This window comes from Pinus tabuliformis, chromosome J (assembly GCF_031772625.1).
Source record: "Pinus tabuliformis cultivar Carrire ecotype Pingquan chromosome J, CPIR1, whole genome shotgun sequence".
In the NCBI taxonomy this organism is placed as follows: Eukaryota; Viridiplantae; Streptophyta; class Pinopsida; order Pinales; family Pinaceae; genus Pinus; species Pinus tabuliformis.
Genome location: NC_142295.1, coordinates 257469195 through 257482278, shown reverse-complemented (window position 1 = coordinate 257482278; position 13084 = coordinate 257469195). Strand labels below are relative to the sequence as shown.

General features: G+C 39.2%; 2 protein-coding genes across 3 annotated transcripts in view; one reads left to right on the top strand and one right to left on the bottom strand.

Annotated features, from left to right (window-relative positions):
- The window catches only part of ALB1 (ALBINA 1), a 309920-nt gene that overhangs the window by 168279 nt on the left and 128557 nt on the right, over nt 1–13084 (bottom strand). The window lies entirely within an intron of this gene.
- On the top strand, nt 10388–11377 carry LOC149226753 (uncharacterized). Its single transcript, XM_089376849.1, has one exon. The coding sequence runs from the start codon at nt 10388–10390 to the stop codon at nt 11321–11323; it is 936 nt and encodes a 311-aa protein (XP_089232975.1). The 3' UTR covers nt 11324–11377.

Here is a 13084-nt window from a genome sequence, read left to right as displayed (position 1 = left end):
TCTTGTACAGCTAATTTTTACCTTGGATTTAAAAACCCTGTTTTTAAAGCCCAAGGTCATTTTCTTAAAATTTTGTAAAAAATTGTAAAAATTCAAAATTCTTTGAAAGTCAGCATGCAGCCGTGGTCCCCTTTACCAAGATTCCTCAGAAGTTATCCCTACAAAAAATTTTCAAGAAAAACATCAGTTCAACCAATTTCAGGACAAAAGGAAACCATAAAATCAGCAGTTTTCAAATTTTGAAAAAGTGTCATGACAAAAACATTTGAAAGAGGGTTTGAAAGGAAATTAATTTAAATCAAAACCTATAAAGCTCCTCTCTCCCTCCCTTTAGTCTTCATTGTGCCTCAAAGCAATAGAGAGAATCGTTTTGAAGAAAATTTGGGCGAGTTTGTCTAGTCTGCCTGCGCGCGACCCATTGAGACTGGTGCACGACCCGTTGGACGAGCGCGACCCGTCAGGCTGCCCATTCCAGTTCAGAAATTACACAGGCGCGACCCGTTGAGGGCGCGCGACCCATTGGGCAGTGCGCGCGACCTGTTGGGAATTCCTCTGCCAAATTTCGCCAGTAAGCTGCTAAATAACCCCGAATTGCTTCAAGGTTGCAGGTAGGCCTCTCATCATTAAAATACAATGTTTGCTAAAGCCTTGAAAACCATGAGAATGTATTTTAAAGTCATCATTTTGAAATAATGAATCCAATGCATATTTGCTCAAGAAGGTCAAAGTGTTGGTTGAGCTAGGGTTTGTCTTGTTGTTTTCAAGGTTATCCTTTTCACCCCCACTTTTTCCCTACATCTTTTTTCCACCTCCCTCATCATTTTTTCTCAATCTCTCTACCAAAAATACCAAAGGCCCTAAAACCCTACCCCTATTCCTAAAAATCAAGAATCTAATCCTAAACCCTGTTTCTCATAAAAACTTTGCAAATGATAATTGTGTGATGGGGTGTATCATGATTCCTACCCTTAAACTCCCTATTTCATATATTTTTCCCAATTTCCCTTAAAAAGTCTCCCTTCCCTAACATTTCCCTTGTGCTATTTGTCCCCTTGAAACAGCATTTCAACAATTAAACTAGCAGATTTTGAGCAGAAGCAGCAGTACATTCCAGCCACTTTGTTCTCAAAACCATGTCAGAAACCGAGACCGATTATGAGCAGAGTGATGACCGTGAGTCAACTCCGGAGGTTGAGGTACAAAGGAGGCCTCACAGGGGTGGTAAGAGTGGTCACCATAAGAGAGAGGAGCCCACCTCTTTGACCGATTTGCAGGCTTGTCCAATTGCAGTCACATGTTTCCGCTATCTGTCATGTTATGAATTTTGTGAGAGGATCTCTCAAATCCAGCATCACAGGGAATTGGCCCGCTTGTTTGTTTTGCATTTGCATGATGGGCATGTGAACCTTGCAGGGGTGGATTTCACATTGACACCTGAGATGATTGCCCAAGCAACGGGGATACCTAATGTTGGAGAAGTGTGGAACAAGCGCAAACTGTTGGATAGATTTCAGTATGAGTCCTACATTAAACCTGCCTTTATGAGACACATGACTGGTGTAGTTCCTTTTAGATTTTTGAGGGATGAGTATGTTTCCTTGATGAGGCTTATCATGCGCTATTTCACCTGTGAGGGCAGATTTTCACGTGTGTATTCATACCATATTCGTTTGTTGATGCATTTCACACGAGTACGGATGATGAACATCCCTGTTTTCCTGTGCCAGAATATTGAGAGGATGGTGCCCTTGGTGCAGGAGTCCAGCACAGTAGCACAGGAGCATCTATCATTATGGTTTGATCCAGCTTGTGGTCATACATCAGTTGGCTCAACAGGGTATCCCATGGGAGGAGTTTATCTCTCGGGATTTTTTCACAGCGTCAGCATCATCACCCCCTGAGGTTGTTCATGAGGAGGGAGGGCCTTCACAGCAGCATGATATTCCTGAGACCAGACATGTCAGCTCTCCTCCATTGGTCACATACCAGAGAGGCCACAGGGCCTTATTTGCAGCAGCTCGGCGAGTATTTTCTCCACATCAGGTGGAAGGGGTCTCGCCGTCTTCATCAGCTCAGCGAGTGTTATCTCCACACCAGGTGGAAGGGGCCTCGCCTTCTTCAGCAGCACAGGTACCAGAGAGAGGCAAACAGCCCAAGATTGATGAGGGGCCATCAGGTGTTCCAGGCATAGAGGTTGTTGATCTTGACATCATTTCTCCTAGCCTAGAGTCAAAGGAGATCATTCAGCACCTTAGAGCTGAAAATGACTCATTGCAGCAAAGATTGGACATGGCAAATTGGACAATCACCTACTTGGAGCAGCGCAACAAGCAACTTGAGGAGGAGCACACTCTTGATGAGTTGCGGAGGATCCATGAGGACCGCAACTTGGCACGCAAGAGACCCGGTGACTTGGTACCCGTTGAGCGTGAGGCTATGCTTCTACGGGTCAATGCTCATTTGGAGAGGCTGCTGGCCAAGGCCAATAAAGATAAGGACCTGCTCCGGAACATGAAAAACCACTATTGGGCCCGAATGCATGTATGCAAGGCGAAAATGAAGGTGATTCAAGGGCGGTTGACCAAAGCACTAAAACGAAGGAAAAGGCCCGATCCCCTCCACATCTTGGCCGAGGCTTCCTTGAAGGAGCATGATACTAAATAACTCACTTCCAGCACAAAATTCTAAAAATTTTGAGCATTTTTGGTCATTTATGATTTTTTTTGGCAAAAAACAGGTTTTCGTTGGGCAACTCCATTTTGGAAAAACTCAGCATTTCTGGATTTGTCATGGAAAGTTACACTTGCTCAACCATTGCCAAGAAATTTCACCAAGTTTTGGGCCTCCAAAAAGTCAAAAAACAAGCAAAAAATGACTTTCTGCCACATTTTTGACACACAGGAAGCAGTCTTGGGAGATTGCAATTTTGGAGGGGCAAATGACCACCAAATTCAGAAATTCCACTTGGGTTGGAAAGTAGACATCCAGACCTTTCCAACAAGCCCACTTTTGCCTCATTTGGACACCGGGAAGTACCTCAAAATCAGCTGCAAAGTAGCGCGACCCGTTCAGGAAGAGGGCGCGACCCGTTGGGCAGTTTTCACAGGATTTCATCTACAGCTCAGGAATTCGCCCAGTTTTGACCAGTTTTGACTTGTGAGGGGATTTTTCACCCTCTTTGATGTAATTAATGTATTTTCATGTTGACATGACACTTATTTGCCTATTCTAGAAGATTCATTCATGAAATAGTAAAAATTTAATGAATGAATTGGTTTCCTAGCTTATAGAGGCAAGTTGTTTTCACTGCCTAGATTTTAGTGCTCAGTTTAGAATTGGTTGAAACAGCTCCTAGAATAGTGAACTCGACCCCTAGAGGCAAGGAAAGATGTTAGATTGCCTATATTATGTACTTTCTTGGTCATTTTCATGGTTGGACTCTTGAGGGAGAAGCTACTATTGTATTATTCATTGTATCTCTGCAGTTTTGGCAAAGGAAGAAAGACCAGGGTTTTGCAGTCTTTTTGGGATTCCTGTGGTTACATGTATTGATGGTGTGTATCTCTTTGTACTTGTGAATTTGTTATGTGATTCATCATCTTACTTTTCCTTCTGCAAATTAGGCGAATGAAGTGTTAAAGTAGAATTCATGATTGTCATGCTCTGCTTTTAAGTTTGCTTAATATTATATGTTTTCATCTGTCTAAAGAGAACTCTTGAAGGTTTCTTGCTCTCTTTAGCTCCTCACCGGTCATTCCTATCCATCCATTTAATTTAAAGGCATCAGTACAGTCTCCTACCTTGCCCCAAAGAACCCCCTGCAAAAACTGTGTCCAATCCCCGCACCCAAAATTGCCTTTTCCCGATTTTCCACCAAAATCCTAAAAATCCCAAATCAAACATTTTTATCAGTTTACTAGCCTAAAATCAGTGTTTCCTCATTGGTTATCTCGCCCGTTGAAGATCTTTACCGAGATAGACCGGAGAGAGCCCTCTCCTGCCCCGTAGGGCTAGCTACGAGGCTAAGTGGTTTGATGTTGCCTTGAAATTTACCTTTCTCAGCCTGAGGTGAAATTTCAAGCGCTAACAGATTACATCAACCTGATTGCCCAGTACGCATTTGGCAGTCATCATCACACATCTCGGGGAGCGTGATTCGCATAGTCCTCCCATAACTCCAGGTTTCTGGAGGATAAACGGTAGGTAATACCTCCACCCCTCCTAGTGGGACCACGGTTAACACCCTATCATGGAATCTCTTTGAGCCTTAATTATTCTGAAGTTTTTGTCATCACGTGGTCATCTTGGTAACGATGTTATTTGCAACATAAACTCATCAATATATATACATAAAATAAACAATTTCTGTATAGCTTATACATGTTATCTCTAGTACAACATATTTCGTCATGTCATCGACTTTCATATTGAAATTGTAATCATTCTTTTATTTCTATCTCATCGATATGCATAAATAAAGCAAAATTTATACTATCTTAATTCCTATCAGAATTCATGATTTAAATTTTATAGCAAGATTAATCAAATATTAAACTTTACTTTGATATCTATAATTCAGTAAGATTAATTTGAATAACATATTCCGTCTTGGTATCCACGTACCAGTGGAATTAAGCAGATAACATATCATAAAAATTCACGTTTATATGTGATCATTCCAAAATGGTTCTGAGTATCTGATTTAAAGTAAAGTAAATATATACAAAATATGGTTTAAAGTTCTTCAAAATTGACACAAGTTGGGGTATTTTTGACATATGATTTTCATATCTTCCCAAGTAGCCGATCCAGGACTATACTTGTCCCACTGGACCTTAACTTGGTCTACCAGACGATTCCTGAGCTGTCGAACCCTACGTTCCAGTGTACGTAATGGTTCGACGATATGATTCCTTCGTCTGATACCTGCAGTTCCTTTCATTGAAGGTTATGAGATTGGTCGGCTATGTAATGCCTTAATACAGATACATGAAATACATTATGAACTTTATGCAAGTGATGTGACAGTGCAAGACGATAGGCGACAGGTCCAACTTTTTCCATGACTTTAAATGGTCCAATAAATCGGGGTGACAACTTTGTCCCTTTTCTGAATCGAATAGTACTTTTATTTGGTTTGATGCGGATGAAAACCTGATCCCCTACTTCATATTTCCTATCAATTTTGTGAGCATCAGCATAACTCTTTTGTCTATCTTGTGCTTCTTTTAACCGTTGTCTAATTTGTTTTACCTACTCCTCCATTTCTTGGATTAATTCTAGTCCTACTATCACCCGATCTTCTAACCTGTCCCAACTTAACGGTGTTCTGCAAGGTCTGTCGTATAATGTTTCAAATGGAGGCATTCCGATTGAGCTGTGGTAACTGTTATTGTATGCAAATTCAACTAAAGATAAATATTTTTCCCAGTGCGATTGTTGATCCATAACATACATCCTCAACATATCTTCAAGTACTTGATTTACCCTTTCTGTTTTCCCATCAGTTTCAAGATGATAAGTTGTACTCAAATTTAGTTGAGTTCCTAAGGCTGACTGCATGCAAGTCCAGAATCTTGAAGTAAATCGTGAATCTCTATCTGATATAATCTTCTTAGGTACTCCATGAAATCTGATAATTTCATTTATGAATACTCTAGCTACGTTAGCAACTTTGTAAGTATCTCTTACGGGAATGAAATGGGCGCTTTTCGTTAATTTATCCACTACCACCAGAATAGCATTGTGTCTTTGAGAAGTAAGAGGTAGCCCAGTGATAAAATCCATAGAAATGATCTCCCATTTGGTCATAGGAATGTCATGAGGTTGTAAGAGACCTGCTGGATGACAATGATCAGCTTTTACTTGTTGACATTCCAAACATCTTGCAACAAATTGAACGATATCACGTTTCATGCCCGACCAGAAGAAGAGTTTCTTGGTATCAGTATACATTTTTTTTACTCCAGGATGTGCACAATATACTGCTCTGTGGGCTTCCTTAAGGATGGTGTCTCGAAGATCCCTATTATCAGGAATATACATCCTTCCATGAAATCATAAGATTCCATCATCTTCTAGTTCATATCCTTCAAACTTAGATTCTTTTGGCTTTTTACTATCAAGACTAGATCTTACCTTTAAATACCAACTATCTTTTATGAGATGTTCTAGTACTCGTTGCCTTAAGTCTACTTTGATAGGTATGAGGGAGAATATTCGGGGTCTTCTGCTTAAAGCATCTGCCACTACATTTTCTTTTCCTTTAATATATGATATTCCAAAGTCATATTCACTTAGGAATTCACTCCATTGTCTTTGTCTAGCATTCAAGTCTCTTTGGGTGAATAAATACTATAGACTTTGATGGTCGCTTTTAAGCGTAAAATTTCACCCCACTAGATAGTGTCTCCAAATCTTTAAAGCTAGTACTACAGCGGCTAACTCTAAATCGTGAGTAGCGTAGAGTTCTTCATGAGGCTTTAACTTTCTTGAGGCATACGCTATTACTCCTCTATCCTGCATTAATACTGCACCTAACCCTTGCTTGGATGCATTAGTACATACCGTAAAATCTTTGTCCATATCAGGGACTCTTAAGATTGGTGCACTGGTCAATAGTCTTTTGAGTTCAGAGAATGCTTTATTACATTCCTTAGTCCATTCATACTTAACACCTTTACGTTGAAGAGTTGTAATTGGCTTTGCGATTTTAGAGAATCCTTCCACAAATCTTCGGTAGTAACCGGCTAAACCCATAAAGCTTCGTACTTCATGTGCATTTTTTGGTATTGGCCATTCCATGATTGCTTTTACCTTCTCAAGGTCTACTGAGATCCCTTCACCTAATATGATATGACCTAAGTAATGAATCTTTTCCTGAAAGAACGAACACTTGGATAATTTTCCATATAACTAGTGTTTTCTGAGGCAGGATAATACTATCCGTAAATGGTCTTCATGCTCTTTCTCATTCTTGGAGTAGATGAGAATATCATCTAAAAAGACTTGTACAAATTGATCAAGATATTTGCGGAAAACATTGTTCATAAGGTTCATGAATATTGTTGGTGCATTAGTTAATCCAAATGGTACCACAGTAAATTCATAATGCCCAAAGCGTGTTCGGAATGCAGTCTTAGAAATATCGCTTTCAGAAATCCTTAGCTGATGATAGCCTGATCGAAGATCAATTTTTGAAAAGACAGCAGCTCCTTTCATTTGATCGAAGAGGTCATCAATTCGAGGCATAGGATATCGATTCTTTACTGTAGCTCGATTCAAGTCTCGATAATCTATGCATAATCTTAAGGATCCATCTTTCTTCTTGACAAAAATTATAGGAGCACCCCAAGGTGATATATTGGGTCGAATATGTCCTATATCCAATAGTTCCTTCAATTGAATTTGTAATTCTTGAAGTTCCAGAGCTGTCATTCTATAAGGTGTTTTAGAGATTGGTTGAGTACCAGGTTTCAATTCTATTGTGAGGTCTAGCTCTCTTTCAGGGGGTAATCCTGGTAGTTCCTTTGGAAATACATCTGGAAATTCAGCTAACACCGGATATTGTTCTAAGGATGGTCTTTTTTCTTTACTTCTTGAATTACATATGCCTGACAACCTTTCCTTAAGCAACGCTTCATTTTCATTGTTGATATGTAGCGTAAAGATACTTTTCTCTTGATACCTTGAATTTGGATCGTCTCTCCTTCATCATTTATACCGAGAATTCTTTTCCCATAACAGTCTACCCAAGCTTGATGAGCTTCTAACCAATCCATACCTATGACAAGATCATAAGTTCCTAGGGTTGTAACATAAACTTTCAATTTAGTCATACAGACCCCCAGATCAATTTTGCATTGATCCACACTTAAGTCTACGGATTGGAGTTCTCCTGAGTTCATTTCTACCTGTCTGAAATCATTTTGCCTGCACGTTGCCAGCCCACATTTATTTAATGCATATGACAAAATGAAACTATCTATAGCACCAGTATCAAATAAGATTTTGAATTTTATACCATTAATAATACCTAAGGATTCCACTACAGTGGACTGGTGTGCTGCTTGATTGTTGTTGACTAATGCATGGATTCTATGATTGCCTTGGGTATTTGGTATTGGTTCCTTTCCTGTCCCATGCAATATACTAGATGAAGCTTCTGGACAATAACGCTGAAAATGCGATCCTCCACATCCCTAGCAATTAACCTGGGCCGTTCCTCTTGAATCATAAAGTGAATTTCTAGACAAAGGGCTTCACCCTCTCATGTTGTTTCCTCTCGAATTTCTTCCTCTATTAGCAGTTCCACGAAATTTCCATGGACTTGTATTTGATGATTCAGCGGTTATAGTGTTAATTGCCATGGGAGCTCTTGTTCTTACATTTCTTAGGGTAAATCTATTACCATAAGGTGGTCTTGAGCTACCTCCCCTGAAGAAATTTCGGGGAGTCTTTCCTGAAAACCCCGATTGTAGAGGTTCTGTTGGTCCGACATCCTTTTTGGTTCCTAGATGATCTTCTGCATAACGGCCACATTCTACCGCCTCGGCTACTGATGATGGTTTCCACATCCTAACCAAGGCCCTGATGCGAGGGTTTAACCCAAATATGAAGCGTTCAGCTTGACGTTCATCAGAATCTAAGTAGTGAATATATTTCACAAGCTCCATAAACCTTATTTCATATCCTTCCACTGATTTATTACCTTGAATTAATGTATTAAAGGCTCTGACTTCTTGTTCTTGTTAATATGGAGGTAAATAGTTAGCACAGAATCTTTCCTCAAACAATTCTCAAGGAACATTATCCGTTGTGAGGTGTAGTTGTTTTTCCAGATTTCCCCACCAAATCAAGGCACTTTCCTTTAATTGAAATACAACAATTTTTGTTTTTGAAGAAGAAGAATACTCTCTTAGTTTAAAACATCTGTTCATTCCTTCTAACCATGCTTCAGCACGTTCTCCAGCTCGTCCTCCTGAAAATTCTGGGAGTTTAATTTTCTGAAGCTCTCTAGAAATATCTTCCTTTGATTGTCTATTCTCAGAACTTTTGGGTTTTGCTTGACTTGTTTCTTCGGGTTGAGGTTGCTCTTCTTTGGTTTTATCCATTGTCGACCCTTTTAATGTTTCCATTATGGCTTCCAATGAGCGCATTATAACGGTCAACTCCGGTGCTGGAGCGATTGGTGTTGATGATGGTCTCGATGGTGGTGGTGATGATGGTGGTGGCAATGGAGATGGTGATGACGATGGTGGTGGCATTAATGACGGTGATGCTGCCTGATCACGTCGTCGTCGCTGATATGTCCTTACCATCGTAGTGTTTCCTGTATACATAATAAATTTGTAAAAATTTTAAGTATACTTTTAGATTTAACATATAGTTTTGCAATTTCAAATTTACAAACGGGTATAGTATTTTTGCTATTTTTACCTGCTAGGCAAGTCTTACTGGTACCGAGGTCAAGGAGGGTGGTCTCGCGACCTCCTTGTCCTAATGCAGGGAATCCTATCCTAATGCGTAATAATACTTATTCTAATGCATGAGTCTTTATAAACTTCTTCTTCTTCTTCTTCTTCTTTTTAAATTAAATTATTATTATAATCATTGTAACATAGCATAAATAATAGTCTAAAATATTTATGCCTAACTATATATAAAATAAAAACATAATATAATCTGATATATAACTCAAATTTTACTAAGTTTCTTTCATAACACTCATTCTCTTAGTAAACATTCTCCACTAACTCACAAATTATTTCCATAGCTAATGATAAAATATTTTAATATACATGTGCTTTTATTCCTAGGCATTAGCGGAATAGTGTGAAGACATTGGTATTTGTAATGGGAAGGTTGGCGGGTCGAAACCCCCACCCGACACTTCCGCATTTTACATCGCATATAATATATATCATATAGATGATATTGATACAGTATTAAAGTTTGGATATGGTTAATATATCATGTGATATATATTCACGATATAATATATCGTAGATGGTATATAATCTTACCACGTGACATTTGTTTCGACTCCGACGGTTTACATAATAACATTTGATGCTAAGGGACCAGTGGTCTGAGATCATTACGCCCTTGACCCACTCAATAATGTCCATTCCGAGCCATTTGGCGTAACAAGTGAGGAAGGTCACGTAACCTCTGTTTTTGCATTATTAATTTTTAAAATATATGTGATTTTTCATTTTAAAATAAGTTGGAAACCAAACCATTTAGAATAGGTCAGAACTCTTTAAAATAAAATTATTTCCTTGCCAGGACTCCACGATAATCAAGTTTGGTACGCGCGTCTCCACAATAACACGCCTGCATACTTCGCGGAGGTGATTGGCGTGTCGACAGAAGGCCAGAGCCTATGACCTTGTGGATAGCGATTCGAATTACACGCCGATCATTTCTTCTATTGATGTCTGGTTATTTTATTATATTTCATCGTGGCTCATCGCTTGGCTTGTTAACTGGATACTTTGATACGGGTCGCTTTTATGATCTTCAAACGATTAGGGAGAAGGAAGGCAATGCGGCCAAAGCTAAGAAGACTTTTGGCGAGATGATCGCACGGCTCGGGTGGGATCCCCTCAATACGGCTGCATATAATGCCTTCTTGGGCACCCTCTGCAAGTTAGGCCAAGTCGATGAGGCATTGAAGTTTCTGCATGTCATGAGGAGCAGAAATTGCTTTCCAGATAAGAGTTTTTTTAGCACTGCCGTTCATGCCCTTTGTCTCCAGAACAGAGCAGATGAAGCGGGCATGGTTTTTGAAACCATGATGCGGTGTGGGCATATTCCCAACACCACCACTTACAATTCAATGATAAGTGCATACTGCTATGCTGGTAGAATGGACGATTGCTACCGTCTTTTCGATGGAATGGTGTTTAATGGTGCGTTTCCTGATTCTGTGACTTACAATACTATTTTCCAAACCCTTATGAAGGCACGACAAATGGAGGAAGCTGCCAGCATATTTCGCGAGATGACTAGAAATGAGCATGATCCAGATAGCGATAGTTTTACAATGGCCTTAGTCGTGAAAGATCTAAATATAGCCTCAATGGTTTGGAAACACATGAGCAGCAAGGGTGTTTTCCCTAGCATGGAGTCTGTCAACACCTTTATAAATACCCTCTGTGACGGTGGCAAGCGAGCAAAAGCACTGAAGTATGTGGAAGAAATGAGGGATCAAGGAATTAAAGTGTCAGAGGAAATCTTGAAGAGGGTAAAGTTATCTGAATCAGACAAGAAGGATACAGTTGAACGATCTTCAAAGAAGAGGAAGGAACGTCACTGACGAGGGAAGGCCGTCAATGGAATAGTTATTCAAATTTTAGATAACTTGATTAAAGAGGCACTCTTCTTTAGACAGAGTTCATTATGTTTGTAATGGAAGGTTGTATGTTTTCCGAGTGAACTGCTTTTCCATAATATATTGTCACAGACTTTTGGCTCTTTGTTCTTTGTTTTTAGATCAGGCAACCTTATCTTAACAGACTTAACAGATCCGAGAGTTTGAACATGGCTCTGATACCAAACTGTAATGCTCTAAATAATTTAAACAACTATTTACTCTAAATAGAATATGAAATCTTCATGAACCTGCTTTAAAATTTAACCAAAATTCATATATCAAATTAATTGATTTGATAAGAAGTACCTACCTGGGTTCCTGCGGATGAAGAGGCTTCAGAATTTCTCAGACGTTTCAGAATTGCTCCAGCTCTCGCTCCCATTATCAAAAGACCATAACCTCCCAGCAAAACTGAGTACAACCTAGTTACTCAGTCCAAAATGATTCTCAATTGCTGCAATCTGTTCCCCCATGCCCAAAAACTTCAAAACAAACAAAGCTCAATCCTAACTGTCGATAACTTCGTGTTACAAATTTTCCTCCTCTCAACTGTACTTCCTCCAACCACCCCCTGATCATTCCTTTTTCCCCCCTCTCTCAAGGTAACCTTCCTTCTTTTAAGTCTCCGTTCACCGCCTCCCTCCATCTCCGTGTCCTAATTTTGATACGTGTTAATTTTATGAAACAAAATCTTATTTGATTTGCTGATTTTATTCGAATATGTAAATTTGATTTGATAAAGTTTATTTATTATTTTAATGAATTTATTAATTTATAATTTTATTAATTTCATAAATTTTAATTTGTAAATTAAAATTTAACATTAAAACTAACATTTTCTGTTCTTTTGAGGGTTTATCATATATATAGTGCGTTACATACGGGTCCATGCATACGTAGCTCTCGTATGGAGGTCTCATATGTAAGCTAATACTTATATTTTATTTATAGCTATAGGTAGGTCATTACAAGGTCATCGCAGAGACTAGCAGCAGTTAGGCTTCAACGTTCACATGGTATCATACTGAACATAGCTAGTTCAATAATTTGTGATGTTTTTCCGTTGCTAATGTAGTAGCAACAGCAGTTTGTAGTGCAGTAGCAGTTGGCAGTGGCAGTGGCAGTGTCAGTAGTAGCACAGATGCAGAAATTCAGAGAGAGTTGCAGTACGGATGTAGTGTTGACAGTGGCAGGGTCAGCAGCAGTATAGATGCAGCATTTGCGCAGAGGTTGGTGGACAACATGTCAGACATCAGCAACACAGAGGGAGATGTTACAGAACAGTGTGATGCTTCAGTTGGAGGCATTACTAGAGCACATTCATCACTAAGAGGGAGTGTTGATTTCTGGTAGCATGTGCTCTAAGTCTCAAATTTTGCAGGGAGGCTTAGGCACATGTATTCCAAAGAACCCAGAAAGCGTTTTGGGAAATTCCAACCAGAAACAGTTTTATTAAAATAATTAATTATTTTTAAAGGGACCCTAAGTCTAAACTTAGGAAAATAAAATAATTAAAGGGTATTAATGCAAACTGTGGGTGTAACTTCTAGAAGAAGATGAGGATCAAGAAGAAATGATATTAGCATTGATTAGCTTCTAATCTGGGTCGTTGAATGTCAACGAGGAGATTATTTATGGAGGCTTGAGGGTCTCTTGGAAATATACAAAGAGAGAGTTCAGAGAATCGATTTTCTGAAGCAACGT

Bases quoted from the DNA above. Each gene is read 5' to 3' on its own strand.
- LOC149226753 (XM_089376849.1), top strand. From the start codon at position 10,388: ATGACCTTGTGGATAGCGATTCGAATTACACGCCGATCATTTCTTCTA.